Below are 21,561 nucleotides of genomic sequence, written 5' to 3'. Positions count from 1 at the left end.
AAATCTTGACGTGATCTTTTTTCTTGCGAAGGGGGGGGGGGGGGGAGGGGGGGGTGAGATAGTTAAACTCATATTTGCGATCTAGGAAGGATGCATGGGCAGACTACTTTGAGAGTTAGTTTGGATCCTTGAAAAAAAATCAATCCGTAATATAAAATCAGATTCAGGTCTCATTACTGAAACTTCCTCAACGGATAGAATCCTCCCCACCCATGGTAGGTATGTTACCTATAGTATACCTACTTACATCATGGCTTTGAAATCAACAACTTCTGTCGCTAAGGGATCAATGTCAGGGCTATTTCACACTGGTATTTTTTCAATTTAAACTGTGCTGGGTGGTATTTGATTCCTCAAAATTGGTGCATCTAACATGAATCAAATATTCTTCTTTTTTCCTATTTAGCCTGTGCTATGAATACAAAGAAGTACAAGTACATACAATTTTTTTATTGACTTGGCATCTGTTGATGCAGGATTTTGAGAGAGATTGATGGCATGCAGTCACTTGATGAAACCAGGCGCATACAGACCAGTACTACAGCATAAGATGGAAAAGAAAAACTACTTAAAGCTTCCATTGCTGTAATTGGAATTTTCATGTTTTTGTTTTTCTTGTGTGTGTGTGTGTGGAAAATATTACTCATAGCCAAGTAGCAATATACAGTCACTATGGGAGATGCTGGAGAGGGGAAGAAGGAGGATGAAAATAAAAAAGTGATCCATACATATCCTTTGGTTGTTGTGAGTATCAATTCCTGTTAGATGAACCGAGTTTTACAGAAAAAAAAAAATGAGTTGGAAGCACCTAGTTCTGAATAAATTCAAGTAAAAGTAAATTTCCTCCTTATAGCAAAAATACTAAGTCGAGAAAAAATATTTCGAACGTAAAAATAGGCGTTAAACTTTGTCTTCCACATTTGAATTGACGAGCTAAAATTAGAGTTTCAATATGTAGGTATGGAAAAGAGTAGGATACGAATACCTGATAGTTCGCCTTCTAAAATCTAATTTCAGGGGGAGAATGTTTAGAAGATTTCGTAGAAGAACCAAGAATGAAAAAAGATGTACAACAAAATTTAATGATTTGTTGTTTTTAATAAGTTGGCCTCGACTCTCGAGACATAAATGTGAGGTTCCACGATTGTTTTCCGATTTTGATCAACCGATTAAATAGATTTATTTTCAAGAGAAAAGGTTCAAATAAAAAAATACTCTCATTGAATTGGCATGACAGAATCGAAAATAATACACTACAAAACTTCATGCTATGAGCTTGGCGATGGATTTTTGGTAGAAGTAAAAAGCTTAGATGTGCTATTTTATGTATGAAGTTATCCTGACTATTATTTTGAATTGAATATTCATCTGACATTCTAGAAGTCTGACATGAGTGATGAGATGAAGTCTGAGGCAATAGAAATGTGTGTGACAGCGTGTGAAAAATTCAATGCCAACAATGAGGTGGGTGAATCTTATTTTTGCTAATTCAGGTAACTGATTGAAACTTAACAATGCAACTAGCTAGTGAAGACCAAGTCCCACTTCTTCCCTTGATAAAAAGGCGTATGAGGTTACTCAGCAACATCGCATGCTGCTAAGATTGTACAGGTTTTTATAGCATTTGCAGCAATAATGAAATTCATTCACAGTCGACTTACTTCCACACTATAGTGAGGAAAAATTCGGAGCAGATTCGGGGAAAATTCATGGCAGAGCTACTGGATGGGCTACTTGTAATTGGACGTATTTCTATCAAACGGAACGACGTGCATTATGACGTGAGCCCTGTTATGCACATATTCTTATGAGCCTCAGGGCTCATGTCTTAAAGCACATAGTTCCGTTTGATAGAAATACGTCCAATTAAATAAATATTTGCACAATTTTAGCAGCATTGGAAGTCTCATGCGCTCTTTTATCAAAGAAGCCCGTAATTATAACTTTGCACAATTTGAACGAATGGATGATTTGACTCTTGAAGTTATTCCTGGATCTTTGAATGTTCTTGAGCCATAGGATACGCCTTGAGGGTGTAGGCTTTTAAGAAGATTTAAAGGTGTTTTCAATGTGGCAAAGCTACTATTTTAGAATGATTTGGCATTTTAAAAAGATTAGGTTTTAGGTAGCTCAGAAAGGGTCTCTAATAATTTTTACTTTATTTTGCGGAATCTTTGGCTGAGAAAGTGATCAAGGCAAGTCAAGTTTTCACGATTGAATCTCATAGGTTGATAAACAATATGCCAAAGGCCAAATTTTTATGTCCAGTAATAACTATGAGATATCGCCTTCGGAAAATTATGGTGTTCTACTGCTTCTAGTAATACCAAGGTATCACCTTCACTTTATCGATCATGAATGGATAAATTCGATTAGCTATTTTTTAAGTGCAGAAAAAAAGGAAATAAAGTGTAAGACTTAAAAGAAGCAGAAGCCAAAAATTCATAGAAAAAAGTTCTTGGAAATCTTGATGTGCATGAACACATTTTCACAAGTATTATTACATTTTCCGACATGATTACCAAAAAGCGATATCTCAGTTAAAATTGATCAGACAATGCTGTCTGGCCATACTTCTCATCTAGAGGCAAAACTAGACTCCATAACAAGCTCAACTGACTCATTCATAGAATCTTATGAGAATAATACATCAGAATTCCTAGATAAGAGTCTTTAGTGTCTTCTTCATAGAAAATTATTTGTTTGTTTTTTAGGCAGCAGCTAAAATGATCAAGGAGATGATGGATAAAAAATGTGGTCCTTCTTGGCAAGTAGTAGTGGGTGAGGGCTACGGTTTTGAAATTACATTTGAATGTAAAACTCTGCTGTACATGTTTTTTGGTGGAAACGTTGCAATTGTAGTCTGGAAATGTTCATAAGATTCCCAGAACTGAACAAGACGAAGAATGAAATACAAAGAAGAAACCAATTCTTAAAAATATAAAATGTGTATATTTACATAAAACAGAATAATGAAAGGAAAAATCTACATCTTTCTGACGGAACAAAAAATTTGAAGGATCTACTAAATTTTCCATGGCTACTTCTAACTTTCCCCGTACGCTATTAAACATGGCAAATGACTGCAGCGGTTAAAGCTAAGGCATGAGATAATTACAGCTTTTAAAAAAAGAAAAAAAAAGTACCTGAACGGAGCAGACTAATTTCGCACCCTCTCATCAAACATTAACCTCTTGAAACAAGCTGTATCAAAATTAAGAGGAAGCTAACCGACATATTAAACTCTAAAGAAACTAGCACTTAAATTGACTCACAGAAGATAGTAGTAGAATGACATGGCTTGACAATGATGGTCTCTAATCGAAAAAAAAGAAGGATGATTATGATTTTAGAAATTTAACAAATCAATTAACTGAACTTCTATGAAATATAAGAAATTTTGCTGCAAACTGTCTAAATTTTCAGATCTCCTGGTAGTTCAAGTGAAAATTAAGAAAAGAAAAACAATATAAACATGTTAAAATACTCCTCAGAAAATGCAAAATAATTTGTAAATTTTCAAAGTTTATTGGTGATTAAAATCTTGTGTTAATTCTCATCAGCTCCACCTCTCAACGGCTTAGTGAGTAAGTAGCTAATAGCTGAGAAAAGAACCATTTCAAGTCAGGAGCTCATGTTTATACTTCAATTTCAGTGATGTAACAATGGATCAGATTAGCCCTTGAGGCTGTGAAATAAGTCTAGACATAATTTTTTTGGAACATAAGATAAGCTTCTGCATATTTTGTTTGGTTCCTTGGATAAACCTACGGTGATCTAGAACAAACATAGTAGGTGCTGGCATGGCTGAAAATGAGCTGTCGACTGTTCAAATTTCTGTATGCTCAAAGAAGGATATTTATTAAGAGAAGGGGTCAGACTATCAAAAACCCAATACACCTATATTATAAATCTATTCCGAGCCACTTTCAGAGGTTTCCTTTTTCTCCGGTTCCTAAGACCAAAAATGGAAGTAAAAGGCCTAAGAGATTCTAAATTATGAGTGAACTAGGATAATCTGATCCTGCTTGACAGTGAAACTGCAAAAACGTGTATCTCGGTTTTCAGGGTTGCAGATGTTCTGTCATACTTCGCTATTTCAAAAGGTAACCGAGCATCACTTACGGAAAGATTTTGTGTAATTTTCTTAGCCCGCCAAAGAACCTTTTTTGAAAAGTGTGTACTAAAATTCATAGTAATATTTCCTTACAATAATAAAGTAAAATCAGCAATTCTGAAAAACCGTTTTCAAAGATGTGTTCTTGTAGATAATAGCATCTTCATTGTACTATTATTGCTTGTTGTCTATAAAATAATCATAAGAAGGTTATGAAAGTAAAACGTTTTGTTGAGTAAAACCTGTCTTGCTTTCAGTACGAATTCGGTGGTATATTAAGTTATTTAAAGTCCAGAAGCATGTCATGTTCTTAAACTTTAATGTGACCAAGTTCTATCGAAATGAGTAGGACAATTTTCAAGAGACTTGGAAAATTCCTCTTCATAATTTCTTGCGGCCATATTTTGAACACTTCACAGATGTAATATGTACAGCTTTTAAACACCATCTTATTGCATCTGTATTATACAGGCATGCAAGCACCCTCCTTTGTTCTAAAATATTTTATTCTAGTTAAATCAACTTTGAATCAGTAAAATAAGTGGGGGTTTTTCCCAGCGAATGCCTGCATTATGGACAAGATTTTGATGCAAGAATGAAACCTAAGTGTTCTGCTCTATGACAAGAATTGAACTTCATGTTGCGCTAAGGAATTACTATTTCTGGCTCATAAATGAGTGCAACTATATGCATTGGGAAATACACATACAATGTTTCTGAAAAAAGCCGAAAATGGAAGTTCCTTGACGAAAAATTTAACCTCATTAGAGCAACAATAAATTATTGCACCAATCTTGTTGATGCAAAGAATTATTTCTTCTACTAAAAATTGAATAAGTTAACAAAATGAGGCTAAGAAACCCTGTCTGAGAAAAAACCAGTGGTTTAGATTAGAAAATACTAGTAGAATTTGTTTTAAAACATGGTTCTACACCAAAACTATTGATGGTTCAAGAGTTCTGGAAAATGCTTTTTACAAGGGTTTTGGTTCAGAATTTGAGAAATATCATGAAATAAACAAACTTCATGGTAATTAATTACAATTACAAGTTCACACCGAACTATCTTTAAGATAATAATGCCTAATGCAATACATGAAATATTTATGCACCTTGAGTAGAGAATAGGTATTCATAAAATAAATGTTAAAGGATAGAAACATAAGAGAACGACAAATAAAAATTTCTTGAGAGCCAAGGGAGGTACTAACAATGGTTCTTAACAGCAGGAAGTTGCCTGAAATTTCATGGACTAAGTATGAGAGAAAAAAAAGAAGAAAAAACCCTTAGCATCAGAGACAAGATGCTTTGATTATTTTTCTAGGCGCATATTAGATCTAGTAACATTTGTTACTTTAATTTAACTAAACTAATGAGTTTGACTAACAACAACATTTGGAAAAAATTGTAATTCACTATGACTACACTTGGCTTTTCACGATTCTTTAAATGCCAAGTGCTGGAGAAAATTTATGATACCAATTCTGAACTAAAAATAGATTATAAGAAAATTGATTGAAACAGAGGAAGATGAAAGCATTCAATAGCCTCATTTTTCAGCCGAGAGTAATAGGTACAATGGAATATGCAACATAAATGACGGAGGATGTATTAACCACTCTTAAATGGTACACATTTTTCCTTGACTGGCTTACTGGGATTGCCAAATTCCTTTCTTTCTACTGTATGGGTTGGAAGTGAAAACTCTGGCAAAAAAGTGAAGCTACCTCAGAAAAGCTAAGGAAAGCATTATCTAGACACACCACATCAGTTAAGACTGAAATGTAGGTATGATTATGATTGAGCATTTCAGGAATTTTGAAGGAATTGTTGTACTTGTGGTGCAAAAACATACAGACGTGGCTGACCTAGAGATGGAGAAATTTAAAAAAGGCTGCATTCTCTTGAACATTTTCAGAAGGAGAAATAATAATATGGATTAGGTAGATGGATTAGAAGATGTTTGTGTCATAGAATTACAACAATGTGAGTGTAAAATAATGCATACGAGAAAATCTTGAAAAGATATTTCAATTTACAATCGAAGATTATTGCAACCCTTCATTGATGAAGTTAGTGGAAATTTAAAAAAACAGAATTTGACCAATTCAGTCAGAGGTAGAGGAAAGAAAGGAAAAAAAAACAAACCAAAATTCGACTAGCTCTTAAAGTTGTTTCTGAATGTATTGTCCATACGCTGGGATGAAATTTGTTTTTGGCATACCCCTGACCACTATCTACCCACACTTTACTGGATATTATTTAGGTTCAAAACCACTACGTGAAAAGCAGCTAATGGTTTGATCTACAATGATATTACTAAGTGACATTATTAAATTAAAATTTACACTCAATCACAGTGATACTACAGGTATCTAATTAATTAAAATGGTTAGTCGACACACACCAAAAAAAAACAAAAAACAAAAAACAAAAGGAGAAAACTTTCTTAGCAACTATCAAGCTGCAAAAATCTGCATGGCATACAATTTATTGACTAAAATAAGGTAATTTTTCTTAAGGTTGTCAAAAATCGATGCAATGGTTTTATCATCTTTTCTTCATTAATTTTACAAAATTAAAATCTGAAAAATTACGTTGATGATAGAAAGTTTAGTCCTTGGAACAAAAAACTTTTTAAAAAAAGGCACGTCTGAGTAAAATTCAATTATTGTTTTTTCCAACCAAACAGAATCACAAAATGAAATATTTTTTCAAACAGAATTGAAAAAGATGAACAAATTTAGAAGAATTGAGGGGATTTCTTTCTGACTAAAACAATAACTATTTGAAGTTGAAAAAAATTCAAGAGTAAAGCTATCATTTTTTAGACATAGGGAAATAAATCCTGACTGAACACTTCAGGGCCATTAGACTTTTTTAATCACCAATTAGATAGCGATCAGCTCTGTACTTTGAGTCCTTGCATGGCACAATACTAGAGTAGATAGAGTGAACAATGTCTTCAATACCCAAAAAAATGATAGATCTAGCCAAATTTTCGATTCTTAAGTAACATTTTGTTCTTGAGATAGCAGGAATAATAAATTCATGGCTTCTCTGAGGACCAATTTAAAAAAAAAAAAAAAAAAAATGAGCACATAGTACACATTTCATGAGGATTTATAAGAGAATTCACTGCCAATTAGAGAGAAAAAACTGGAGAAAAACAGTTTCAGGAATTTACAACTTGAACGTTTAGCCAATTAAACTGAAACATGCGTGGATACAAATATTGTTTCTTCCTTTTGTAGGAAAAAAAAAAAATAAAAAAAATAAATATGGGACTAACAAGGAGTTAACAGGTATTCTAGGAGAAGCAAAAGATAAAAACTAACATTTACACTGAGAATGTTTTCAAAAATCCTGCTGCTAGATTGTTCATCTGACGTAAATTTGCGACTAGAGAGACAGATGGTTCAAAATATGAGCTTTGTAATCATTTGGACACTTAAGTATTGGATGTTACCATATTTTACACTAATTGAGAATAAAATTGCAAGGTGTTTGAGATAGAGCAAGATCTTGACAAGAAAACCGCACTTAACGAATATCCACTACTATCTGTGGCAACATAAGAAGAGAATTAAAAAACTGTAAAACTTAGTTGTTAATATAAAGAAAATTTTGATTGTTTTGTTTGTACCGCGCAATTTTTCTCGGTGAAAAATACCAATAACCGGGAATAGAGCCCAAGTGCAAAATTCACGATTTTCTTTTGACAAAAATAAACTTAACAAGAAATACAAGTAGAGTCACCAAAACAAGGACAAGCTGAAGACTCTCCACTGACTACAAAATAAAACTGACTACCGTCTTAAGAGTACAGGGGCCGAATATTGTTGGCAGGTTTGCGGTTGGTTGCAAGTTGAGGCAAGGAAGTTGAATTTGTTATTTGATTGTTGAGTAATGGTCTTCACTGTTGAGGAACTAATGGTACCTCTAGCTGCTGTGAAAAAAAAAAAAAAAAAAAAAAAAAAAAAAAACTCATTTTGCATATAGCATAAGATTAGAGTATAATTTGCTTACCTATAATTCACATTTTGAAGTTAGATTCCCAAACTTACAGCCAACCATAGCCAACAAAATCCTAGCCCGGAGCTTATTTGCACCAAAATATTTATATTTGATCAATTCAATTGCTGCACCAACCATTGTTCTTTTAGAGGAGAACGGCTTTGACTCTTCTTGATCAGAACATCTTTTAATACCCTTAAAGCAAAAAATTAAGAAAGTTCTTTCAGTACTCAATTGAGGGGAATTAAGTTCAAACATAGTAATTACATGCTGAAACTTGAAGAAAGAAGAAAAAAATTGACAGTGTGAAAAACACAAAACAAAACTATGTTTCAGTGAACGGCAAACCTTCATATTTAAGCGGTTTAAAAATAAATTTAAAAGGTGGTACAGAAACTGTGCTGATACCTTGGATAAAAAATAAAATAAAAAAAGGTCAAGGTTTAGCTCAGTCATACTTTTGATATGCTATTCAAAGATGAACTCTTAATATTACTAGTCTCAGAGCACCTGACCTGATGTTTATTACTATATAGTGTTAATAAGATACTTTCTGTACCTGCTATCTCTAATATGATGCTGATTTCGAATTAGGTAAATCTCTTCTCGAGTAAATATTTTCGAGTCGTAAAATTATCAGTACAAAAAGTGTACTTACATTATTAAGTGTACACTTATATCATTAGAGCCAGCTAAAATCGGACCAACAATGGGACTTGAGAATACTTACTTTTTAAGAGAGGTGTGAATTAAAATAACAAAATGATGTTAACAATACAGTCATATAACAAGTAAAGCTCATAACAACAGCAAGATACAGGAAGTTAAACTAATAGTAAAATATAAGGAAACATACTTTTGACTTCTTCATTTCGCCACAAGAAAATCAAACCAAAAAAACTGAAAAAAAAATTAAGAAACTCAAAGATCCAGTCTTTCACCTCTTTTTCTTCAATTTTCAAATCAACACACAAGCACACTGAAGGTGTTCTTGACCTCAATGAAAAAAAGAAAATATTTTTGGTGAGTATATCCTGCATAATTCCTAGGAGGTTATGTCTCAATGCTGGGGAAAACAGCAGGAAAAAAATGGGGAATTCTCATATTGTTTTCAATTTTATGATAAAAATATGGCTGAAAAAACTGAGACAGACAATAGTAACTTGAAACTCTACTTCCAACAATTACTCTGATGGTCTCCTTGAATAAGTTGAGCAACTTTGCCTTCTTTAAAACACTGATTGCCTTTCCTGAGATCGAACTGGTATAGGTACATGATAGAGGAAAACATTGAGGTATCTGATGTACCAGCTGGATGAACCAATCAGTGGAAAGTCAGTCCTCTGTCATTAGCTGTTTTCCTTCTATCATGGGATACAATCTTTCGCAGAGAAACTCGCGGCAAGCAGTTTCGTTTGCTGAGGTCAACACAATTTACAGCGAAACATACTTCATACTTTTTAGAGCTCTTTGTTTTTTATGCTGGATTCAATTAGTCTTAAAATGGTACTTATCATTTTGGGGCAAAATTTCAGAGACGAAAGTCTTTGCCAAATAACGAAAATAATTTTCCACAGCTAGAGCTAAAAAGAGCAAGGGCTGTTGCAAAGACAATTAGATTTGAATGAAAAATGAAAAAAAGAGGGAGGAGGAGAGAAGGAAACTGGACTTAATTGAATGATGAATGATCAACAAACTAATATTTAAGACACAAGGACCACTGTTTTCAGATTACTTGGACTACTTGATGATATTTACATTTAATTATTCTGTCCTATTCACCATTAAGTATAAAGGCTTAGGAGGTATCAAAAAAGTTTCTATTTCAATTTCAGAGGAGAAAGATAGGATGGCAAGGGATATTATGAACCATTTCATATGCAATAAAATTTACAGTAATAAACTTGCAAAAAATTGCAAAACTTCCTTCTGTTCCAGGAGAGTTTAAAAAATGAGCAGAACCAGGCATCCAGAATTAAGTTCACAGCAAATACATTTATCTATTATCGGAGTGAGATCCATCAGTCACATCACAAAATGAATAATCTCACTTGGCGTGGACTTCACTTGAAATGGCCAAAAATTGCCATTAGACCGGTCAAAAGCAATGGCAAATAATTGAACCTCTTAGTTTTCCCCAGTTAGCCCTGCCAAATGAGACGAATGACTCTGGAAGAATGGAAGGTCATTTTTCTTGATATTCCAGACAAAAGCAAACTATTCGAAATTCATGGATACTATTTTAAACTTTTCGCAAGAGAATAAAGGAAAATTAGATGGCTCCATGCTAACAAATGACTTCTGATTTTGACTGAAAAGTAAATAACCCTTAGTCAGTGCCAAGGGTGAATTCAGGAATGTCTCATTCAGTCCAATGCTTTAGTTCCATGTCCAAAATAGTGAATTACGGAACACTCCTTGAGAATTGAGTGACACCAGGCAGTCAATTGGCTACTTTTTGGCTGTTCTGAATGAGATGAGTCCCACTACAAAGTTCTGGCTTCTGATAGGTCTAGAAGCATAGTGCTTCTTGGCAACTTAGAGACCTACTAAATTGCATGACAGAAATACAAAGAGATAAGACATAGTTTCTACATGAAAAAAAAATTGATGAAGTAGACAAGATAATTGATCTTTCAAACTTGATCGGTTAATTGTCAATAATTTTCAACTAATTTTTTTAATAACCACTTGAATCTCTTTTAACTCTAGAATTATAGACTATATGATCCTACGCATAACTGTTCAACTTACCCAAAGAAGCAGATTAAAGATTACAATCCAAAATTCATCTTATATTTTGCTTGAAAGAAGAATAGTACTGAGCTAACAACAAATAGTGCAAAATATATTTAAATGAGAAATTAAAGTACAGACCATGTCTAGAGTCTGGACGCCTGTCAGAGAAAAAATAATTGATTTAACAATTCAAACAATTAACAAAAGTTAACAAGATTTACAAAAAGCTTTGACTAATAGTGAAACAAAAAAGAAACAGTTGGTTTCATTAACTAAAACCTTAAAACTAAACTAGATAGTACTCAGTCGCTTACAATTTAAATCCACCTCTATTTGAACCATGAAAATTGGGGAGGGGAAAGCACTACATATAAAATAACTTTGGATTGAAGATGGTATCAACCAAAAAAACAGTTAACATTGTATAATAACGATGATTGAACAAAAAGAAAGAAGTCTGAGATACTGCATTTCTGACACGATTTTGAATGGCAATATAGTGGTTAAGGAAGAACGTTATGCAAAGATCAGCAACAAAATTTGTTTAGAACAACGATACTACGTTTTGAATTCACACGATGCCTACATGGTGATTTTGGCAATGAGATAAAGATGGACAAATCTCTTGCTTGCAGAGTCATTTCTAAAGAATAGTGTTCATACTTTTCCCTGGTAACCCTTAACACTCAGTGCAACATTATTTAAATTTCAACTTCAGAGCTGAAGGATCAATAGTAGGAGAGGCTGGGGGTATTTGATTTATTTCTGTAGTATGAGAGTTGCTCAGATTAAATCACATTAAAATGTTTGAAATTTTCCTTTCGTGTCTATAACGACACACTGAAATTGTTCAAACTTGAGCAACTTGATCTACTGGTTTTGTTTCACGGTTGGTTCTTCTGATGAGGCTGCATTCTGATACAATTGACCGATCTATCCCACATTATTTTTGACAGAAATTGCATGGCTCCTTTTAATTTTAAAGAGGAAAAGTTACATTCATTAGCTCATGTTACATAATTTCTGGTTTTTCTGATACTGTAATACTCGAGCAAGCATATTGCATCTGCGGAGTATGTAGCTGAGAGAAAAAACTTAGAACAAAAAAAATCTTAAAATCGTGTGTGAAAATTCTGAGCCAATGAGTTCAAAAAAAGAAGAAATAAAACCGGTGTCATTTAAAAAACAGTGCAATTCTGGTGCACATCTACAGTTTGAGAGGGATCGCCAAAAACAAGGGGAAAGTTGATCATGTCGAACAACCAATTGATAGAAAACAAAAGAATCAATTGAGCTGAGGAATGCAATGTTGGCAAATGTTTATGAGAGAGTGATTTGGAAAATATTCCTTGAATAAAGAAACAAGAATAAGACATTACTTTTTTAAAAAAAAAGGGGGGGGGGAGGGTGATGAGGGTAAATTTTAAGTCAGAGGACTTTTATGCAGTTTTTTGCCTTTAACATATTTATGCCTTTTTTTATGGCCACCTGCTTTTTTAAAATCCTAAAACTCTATTTTCTAAGGATGAAAACTAGATGCTTGAAAGAAGGACGATCTTGAAAGCTGATATCCTTCAAAAAATATAAGGCAACTTGAAATGAAAAGGAAAAAAAAGGTTTTCACACTGAAATAACTTGAACTAAGAAAAAAAAAGTAAAAAATACAAAAAACACTACAAAGTTATTGACATTAACTTTCACTACGACAATGGAACTGATTTGTGAAGATGAAGGAATAGTTTTATACTTAACCACCCTCTTTCACAGCTTGATTCACAACGCTTTTTCTTGATTTTGCTTCAAGGTCTCCTTCTGGTTCATCATGCTTATCCTTTGCAACCGTTTTCTCATCTGTTATTTCTGAGACTGCAGCAGCACGTTTCTCCATTTCTGCTTTGAAATTCTCAATATCTTGCTGGCTAAAAGATAAAAGGAAAAACAATCAATAATTGCCGATTCACAAACATTGCATAAATGCTGGCAAGATGGATAGTAAATTCATATCCAAGTAAAACTTCGAAAATAAAATTGAGAGGCACCTCAGGTGGGTTCCCCAAATGAAGCCTAGAGGGCTAGGAAAAAATTATTTTTTATCACTTGCAGTGAAACTTGTTACCATAAACACATATCAATGTCTTAGATGATCAATAATTTTTTAACAAGAGAATATCCATCTGTGTTTGCAATTTTTCTATCTTACCAAAATTTGCCTTGGAAAATTGCATTTGAAATATTTAAGGAGTTGCTTGGCAAGAAATTTTTTATAAGACCTTTGTAATTTTTTCAGAATTTCATTATCATCCAACCTCTTCTGTCTTCACGGTGAAATTTATTTTTAGTAGGATTTCAGAATCAAATTCTCTGAAAGATATTGAAACAGAAAAAAATGCTTAACAACTAACGTTATCAACTAAATCGTAAACATACTAAAAATCAAAGTCTTCTGAAAAGTATTCTAGAAACCTAAAGTACTGCATTCTAAGTCTACAGTAAATTGTGAATATAACAGAGTTGCCACACAATTTAGAAAATGAAATTCCCTGACACATTTCGGTGAAATTCCCTGACAACTGAAAATGTGACGGATGGTTAAAAGGGCATAATTGAAAATAGTTTTCAGTCAAAATTTCTTGTTCAAAATCTCAAACCATTCTAGAAAGCAAATGAAGGTGATTTAACAAATTTTCCCTGACATTTTCGTCATTTTTCCTGACATTTCTCGGTTTTCCCTGACTGTGGCCCTGATACAAGTGCTTTGAAACTTACTATTCATTTTTAAAATTCAAATTTTTCGTACAGGGTAAAAGAACTGGCAACTTGATCACGTTACCACGCTCGCTAACTTGCAACTTTGCATACTTTTTAAAGATGAAAAGCTTGACTTACCTAATTTGAACAAAAAGAATTCCATTGATCACATTCAGCATGTCTAGGACAGACCCCATTGAAGGAGGTTGAATTTGGATGGGCGGGAAATAGGCACTCATTTTGCCATTATAGATCTCATTCATCTTCTTTTGCAGGATGACCGCTTGATGAGTTAGGTGCCGCAAGCAATCGGATGACTCTCGCGTCTTTTCATGATCCTCTCCAAATTGTTGCTTGTAAATCGTGTAAGTTTCTTTCTCATTATTTAACGCGGATCGGAAATCACCCATACAACTTTCTGTTCGTGCAATGAGATGATAGCTGACAGCAACTTTTAAGGACTTTGGACCATAGAATTGAATGTTCAATGCCAATGCCTTCTTTAAGAACTTAAGTGACAAATCATATTCCCCTAAAGCATGTAAGATCAAACTAATATTACTATCCAGTAGTGCTATTTCTGGGTGGTTTTCTCCACATACTATCAATGCTAAGTATCTTGCTCGATAAAGTAGTTTCAAAGCTGCGCTAACTTGATTGTTCGCGAAACAATAGAGTGCTAGATGAGTATATTCTGTGATAGTGTAGGGATGATCAATGCCATTGACTCGTTCTGACATAAGCACAGCTTTCTGTTGATACGCCATAGCCTCTGCATGGTCGCCCATGATGTAATTGAGTCGTGCCAGCATGCGCAAACACTGGGCAATTTCGGGATGCATTGCTCCATAAACATTGTTGAGCAGATTCAATGCCTCACTGATGAGTTCGTAGCCTTCTTTCAAGTAGCCCTGCTGAATCTTGGACTGTCCTGTTGTGTAAAAGTTATATGCATCGCTTGCACGGGGGTTGATATGTTTCACCACAGGGAATATATTTACAATATCATCTTCTACAAAAGTGAACTTATTCTTATTGTCAAAGTTGTACTCACGGAGTAATATCTGTACACCAGTCTTGATGCAAAATGACCGCAACAGCGATATGCGCTGCAACGTGAATGTTTCACAAACACTTTCAATCGAGTTAGGAACTAGTTCCCAAGCATAGTAGGACTTAAGTTCTGTTTCAATTTGAGACCAAAGATACTTAGGAGTCAGAGTGATCCACTCATTGCTGTCTGTATTTACCAGTCGGTTGATGCGGCTCTTGCGTTTGGTGCGTTGGGTAGTCCGTTTTTTAAAGACTTTGTTGTTCAACTCGTCTGTAGTGAATTGAGTATTGTTGAATTGGCAAGAGGACAGGAAACAATTTAGGAAATGGGCAACAGCTGCAGATAAGGACATCATCTCTGTGTTCTGGAGGTAACTTGTGAATAAGTGTTTTGCTGCCCTTGTTATCAGCTCAGAGACAGCTATGCTCAACAGGTACTCTAGCTGTTTAATTTTTGATAGCATTGTTGTGATCATTCCAAGGTAACGAATATTTATTCCACGTGAGTGCATAGCTTCGGACAATGCAAATCCATCCATCGGAGCTCCTGAGTGATCCATGCAGTCTCGAATCTGAAAATTAGACAAAAAATTGGTTTCCTCACGTTAAGATACACATGCACTTATTGTAGTGAATTAAAATCGTAGGGGCAGTATGAAAAAGTATTCAAGAAGCCATCTTGTTGTATGGAATAGAGGAAGTAACATTTGCAAATTCATGGCGATGTTCTTTGTCACAGATTGCAAAACATTTTCTTTAAAGCAATAGTGTTACTTCGATGAACCTTTGGAAAAGATGCTATGTGCATGAGGGTGAAAAGTAGATACCCTCTTCCCCTTCCCTCTTAGTTCTATTTATATCATCTATCACACTCGACCAGCCAAATTTTCAATTTGCCCGCTGTTTTTGTCGCTGGAGTATGCGCATGAGCAGGCGGCTTTCTGCCCACGTATCTTTTTCAAGTTGCCTGTAGGCTCATGGGAATTTTCCAAGTTTGTCATTATATGAGTATCCTTTGCGAGGCTGGTACCTTTTTAAAGGGCCAACTATTTTTTGACTTTAAAGTTATTGCATCGGTCAAAAGTGTGGGGGTATCTAGTATTTGTATTTTGTTGTTACTGTTTCTTCTGTTCACTCTGGGCATGGCCTTAACACGCTGATCCTTAGTGTTCTAATTTCCTGCTATCCCTCCCTTTTCCCTTTTTCTCTTACGTCTAAATACAGTGTTAGGGACAAGAGACTGTGCAAGAGATGTGACATTTTATTGGTCAGTGAGAAGAATGAAGACAAGACTTTGGAGATGATTAATCTGGGAGAATTTGAACTCATGTAAAACTTCTGTGAGTTTCTGAGGGGTATTAAAATACAACAAATTTAGTCAGCATTCTGATGGTTCAAACAAACCATGGAATCAGTTTGTTGTAGCTTAGTAAAACACTTACAAAGGCTGGTATTTGTTGCATGACAAGAAACTCAGCCGCATCTTTCACTAGCTTCTTTTCTTTCTTCAGTTGATCTTCAGAATCCGCATGTCGCACTCCCGGGGAGAAAACATCTGGGTTGAATCGAACGTCAAATTCTGTGTCTTTCAAAGAACCTATTGCTTGGGCAGCCTTTTTAACGATTTGTTTTGTACTTTCTTCCACTGCAAACAAGAAGAAAAGAAAAGATTCAAATAAATGCTAAAATCCATGGCAGCAGATGTGATAAGTATTTTACAGAATGTGTGAGATATGCACTTGAAAATAAAGTAAAAAAACACTTTTTCCTTAGATACTACACTATTCTGTTTTGTTTCCTTCATCTGATCGTTATCATCCTTTAATCACCATGGTAAAGTGTAATAAAGTGGAAGTTTGTTGTTGGGTATCAGGGTCAAGAATTTTGATTCATCGATGTGGAAATTTGGCCAAGGCAAACTTTTTTTTTTTAACATTGCTTACACAGTAAAGGGATGAGTACCGGCAAAAAAAAAAAACACTGGCAAATTGATGTGTTAACTAATTAATCTCTGCTATTCCTGAGCTTATTGTTGAGGTTCACCCCACAATACACTTTGACTATTCGAATGAAAAAACAAAAACATTTAGAGAATTGGACTTCAAATTTTGCACTAAATAATGGATAAAAAACCATGCCCCAAAAACTGACTTCTCAATTTCACAGAATTACCGGCTTTTTCAGTTGTTCCGGATTTATCCAATAAATCGAGCTGGAACTGTGCTATGATATTTTTGGTAGGTATCCTCACCAGTCATACCAAATGCTTCTAATATATACATATAATCATTAGTGGCACAGAGTTTTAACTGTCTAGATTTTTGTTCCAAAAAAAAAATCAGAGTATGCGAAATTTTACTTTCGAACGTACTGAGCTCATTAACCGGATTTATCTGAATTTGAAGAACAATTAATTAAACTGTTATCCAATGAAATGATAGAGAAAAAAATCGCTAAAATCCCTCTACCAATAGGGTAATTAATCAACAAATTAAATTCCAAATATTATTACCATTAGTCATTGAATCAGTCATACTTTCAACAATCTTTTTTGCTTCATCCGTTTCCAAGGAATTCTCTCCTGTTACTTTCTCAATTTCAGTACAAGTCGTGGAATTGTCAGTCTTTTTTACCTCCTGTAAGAGAAAAACAATCATTTTGAAAAAAGAAAGAATATTTAGGCTGAGCTTGAGGTAGATGATTAATGTATATTTCTGCTGAACTTCAAATGTAAATTTTAGCATAATCTAAACATCTCATAGGGCATGATATTTTTTCAATTGTAACAAAATGATTAAAGTTACTGTCTAGCTAATGTATACCAATACGCACTTTCAGTTTGAAAATTAAGTTGATTTTTAAGCAACAGCTGTCACTTACAGCTCTCATCTTTTCTCTAGGTACTCTAACAACTTGACACTTTTCTCTCCCTGTTTGCAGGGAGCTCTTTACTTTACACAAGTCTAACAAAAGTATATTAATTAAACTTTACTTGAGCTTGAATGAAACCTATTACTGACAGACATCATCACCATGCAAGAAGAACAAATCTCTGTAAAAATTTTGCTGATTAATAAAGGATAGGGCTAATACTTGAAGGGAGGAAACTTGTGTAAATACTGAAAACTTCACAAACTTACAATCAAATCAAAACTAAAAATAAGCTTTGACTTTCTCCTGAAAATGAGACTGGAAACATTACAGAGTGAAAATAAGAGGTTAATAATAATAAAGAAATTGGAGATATATAATACCTTTTCTGTAATGGCAGGCACATTTTTATCTTGAGAAGGAGGGTTCACTTCTCTATCCCTCTGTTCCTTCAAACCGAGTTGCTGAAGATGAAAGGCGGCATACTTAATGAACAGCATATACCTTGATCTGCGGTTAAAAAAAAAAAAAAAAAAAAAACTTATTAAACGTTTACGATAATTGTTGCTATGCAAGTTGACTTGACAAGCTCTGACTGTCCCAAGTACCAAATTACTGCTAAAAATGTCTAGCATTTGCCAGTTTGATTTTCTAATGACAGTAGAAAAGCTGTAAAACAAGCTGCCAAGCTGCTCATAATGAAGATAAAATCGCGTTGATGTTCACATATGTTTGTGATGACATTCACAAAATCGTGGCTATTTGTGAATGAAGGATATAAGAACGGTCCATAGCTTTGAAAATTTTGGGGGAAAGGAAGATTCAAGAATGGAAACGGCTGGTTAAAAATGAGGAAATTAGCTGGAAAAATAGGAGGGCTGCATGAGAGCTCTCTGAACACATGTCAAGTGTATTGACTCGTTTCTTGAGCTTGGATATTTGAATTACATAAAGATTGAACTAGATACAATTACTCCAGACCATAGGTTCATATGAAATTCTCTAATCACATCAACCGAGTCAAATTCTAACTCCACTTATTTTAGGACAACCCCTTCCTCATTACTTTGGCTCTCAATAATTTTTTAGCAAGAGATAAGAGTACCTACTGATTTTTTACTTACTCAACGAAGGCATCTATTAGTTCCTGACGTAAGCAACTAAGTTTATGTTTGTGTTCGATAGGAAAACCTTGTCCCTGAACCTCATCACTCAACGTTTCATCCTCCACTAGAAAAACAGAAAGAAAAATAAATGAGCTGATAAAATTTGGTGTTTTGATCAAAAACAAGAAATTCAGTCTTCAAGGCCCTTTGACTGAACGAACAAAGTGGATAGAGCACTCAAAGCAATGAAGCTTCCAAAAAATAAAAAAAACATTATTGTAATTCATATTCTTGCCAACAGTATGCATACTCTACATGCTTAATTTTATGTAGGCATGTGGAGGCTAGAGCAGGAGATGCAAAGGTGTGGGGCAAAATTATAATTGTCAGGCATTATTTACAACACTTGCTTTGAGCAAAATGAAAATTCTCAAGTGCGGTGATGAAAGGGATACTGCATATTACAGCATGGCATTTGATCCCCAGCATACTGCAGCAAGATAAGATTTGGAATGTTTTTGAAGTTGTCTGCAAAAATTAGCCATTTTTTCTTTCACCAGTTGAAGATAACTTATTATTTTCCGTCAACACTGGTTTCGAAAATGTTATTTTGAAGAGAAAGTGCATTTTCAACACAAAGCCCAATCATTGTTAGATCTAAGAAAGACATTATTGATCATAGGATAGAGGGTCAGTAGGTCAAAGTTTAATTGTGCTTGGATATTGAATGATTTAAGAATGGTTTTGATTGAGGTTCCTCCTAGGAAAAAGTAACTGAGAAAAGGTAAAACAAAATTCTTCAGGCGCTACTTTAAAAGTCAGAGTTATTTGCTTACATTTCAAGAAGTTGACATCCGGAGGGAACGTCCTCAATAGATCCAAAATGTAATGCCGACCATCATTACCGATTATGCCTTTACACTCGACAGAGGAGCATAATTCTACCTCCTCATTTTTATCATTTAGAACTTTGTGAGGTAATATTTTCAACTGCTGAGCAGCTTTACTGAGCTGAAAGAAAAAACCAAAACACAAGATGAATATAATTTTAAAATTTGATGATTCATTGGTTAAAATTAAATTATATACTAAGACCTGCTGGAAAATTTCCTTAATGAATTCACCTAGGATCTCAAAATTAGTTTCCCGAACAAGCTCTAGTTTTTTGAGGCTATGAAAAAGATGAAAAATGGTGTGGATCAAAAATCGAAAAATACTACAGCGGACTGAAAATCAAATAGTGCTTTAACGCACTTCAATTCTGCAAAAAAGTAAGAATTATAGGCTGACTGACAATTATTCTCAAGAGGGATGAAGAGAAAATGCAGGTTGAAGTAGCGGAAAATTCTTGGTGAATTTACTCAGATCCAGTTTTCTCAAAATAAAGTATCAGGTTGATAATTAGAATTTGATTGAAAAAAAAAATCTTCTAATGATCAAAAACGTGAGTTACAGGTTAAAAGATGTTTGTTTAGGCATTCTTTCATATATTAACCAGAAAAGCTTAGAATATGCTAGAAAATATCACTAATCTTACCAAATCCATGTATTTTGTGTGGGTGATAACAGTTTTCCCGAAATCAATGGATCCATATACGACAGACTGTTCTTGTTCTCTCTCCAAGATACCAGGTATAATTGACTGAGCAGTGACACGGTAACCTCGATAATCAATCACAACAGTTCCTAGCGTGTACAGACCGGGCTGATCAACCACATTGTAGACTCGTACACCTTGCAGATCATTTCTCTGTAAAATAATTGTTTCCAAAATCTCATTTATGAATTTATCATGAACACATACAAGTTATTAAAATGAAAGAGATTTGAAATGAGGATTTTAGTTCTTTTTCTAGGCGATAAACAGGAGAGAGTTGGCTATAGAAGGGAAGTGCATCTAATTTATATGAACTATGCGAACGCTTCCGCAGACCATGGAACATGAATGTGAAACAACCATGGAATATGATTGGCCATTGCTACTAAAGCAACAGGGGTGCCTCCGGATGAATTTGCGGAGATGCCTGGATTTGGATGGCATCCTCTTTCAGGTTCAAGAAAAAGAAGAAGGGAAGGAAAATGGAGGCTACAGATTCATCTTTTCCGAAGGGCAGTTAGCTGAGCTAATGATACATGGTGGTCGTGCCTGTGACCGTACGCGGGCAGAGAATGAAATAGGATGCATCTGACAATTCTGTGCTGATACAATAAACAATAACAAAAATAAAAGGGATTGATATTCCTTACCGGAGCAACAAAAGCTGCAGCATCACCTCCAAGTTGTTTATAATGGTCTCGAACATCAAACCCGAGTGAAAAGAAAATGTTGTTCCAAATGTACATTTGCATTTTAGCCTCCTCTCCTGGATTTATTGCCATCACATTTCCATCAATAACAGCCATAGCACCTCGCGTTGCTGCCGCTACAAAATCACTATGAACCTGCCAGGAAAGAAAATTTGAATTCATGAATTAGACTGGGATAAAAAATAGTTAGAAAATAAAAGAATTCACTGTCAACTAGGATAATAGACCTGCAACTGTTAAAATGCAAATTGAGCTGCACTGAACTTCAATTGCGATAATTCTGCAATTCACCATCCCAAAATCAACAAAAACGTCTGAATCAGGGTTTCGTAGACTTTTCTGAGAGCGGATAACATGCAAAGGAACACTACATTCATAAATTTGAAAGATTTAAACTAGCTTTGTCGGTACATGGTTTGGAGTAGGGCAACCTTGCGAGTGTTCTTTGATTTATTTGGAATTCCTGCCAAAGAGCAATCATTTGATCACAGCCATTGTTTCGAGCAGCGTTGTTTTGTTTGTTTTCAACGAGAGCAAAGCAAAGCACTGACTAAAGAAGATGGCGTCGGCTCAGCTGGTCAGCAAGCTTGGTTCAAGGAGAGGA

At 34.6% G+C, this 21,561-nt stretch overlaps 2 protein-coding genes across 2 annotated transcripts in view; one reads left to right on the top strand and one right to left on the bottom strand.

Moving 5' to 3' along the window:
* The first annotated feature begins 72 nt into the window (after positions 1–72).
* Positions 73–2,941, top strand: LOC109037397 (dynein axonemal light chain 4). Its single transcript, XM_019052033.2, has 3 exons — positions 73–744; positions 1,381–1,464; positions 2,715–2,941. The coding sequence occupies exons 1-3, from the start codon at positions 673–675 to the stop codon at positions 2,877–2,879; spliced, it is 321 nt and encodes a 106-aa protein (XP_018907578.1). The 5' UTR covers positions 73–672; the 3' UTR covers positions 2,880–2,941.
* clu (clustered mitochondria protein homolog) overlaps positions 2,930–21,561 on the bottom strand; it is a 36,165-nt gene continuing 17,533 nt past the window's right edge. Inside the window, exons 9-17 of the mRNA XM_019052032.2 lie at positions 20,898–21,092; positions 20,188–20,400; positions 19,487–19,661; positions 18,669–18,774; positions 17,928–18,054; positions 17,186–17,309; positions 16,116–16,318; positions 13,759–15,245; positions 2,930–12,791 (exon numbers count right to left, since the gene is read on the bottom strand). Of these exons, the coding sequence (XP_018907577.2) occupies positions 12,620–12,791; positions 13,759–15,245; positions 16,116–16,318; positions 17,186–17,309; positions 17,928–18,054; positions 18,669–18,774; positions 19,487–19,661; positions 20,188–20,400; positions 20,898–21,092 (2,802 nt within the window). The 3' untranslated portion in view covers positions 2,930–12,619. The remainder of the gene's footprint in view (positions 12,792–13,758; positions 15,246–16,115; positions 16,319–17,185; positions 17,310–17,927; positions 18,055–18,668; positions 18,775–19,486; positions 19,662–20,187; positions 20,401–20,897; positions 21,093–21,561) is intronic.

Source organism: Bemisia tabaci, chromosome 5, assembly GCF_918797505.1.
Source record: "Bemisia tabaci chromosome 5, PGI_BMITA_v3".
In the NCBI taxonomy this organism is placed as follows: domain Eukaryota; kingdom Metazoa; phylum Arthropoda; class Insecta; order Hemiptera; family Aleyrodidae; genus Bemisia; species Bemisia tabaci.
This window is presented reverse-complemented; position numbering and strand designations above follow the sequence as displayed.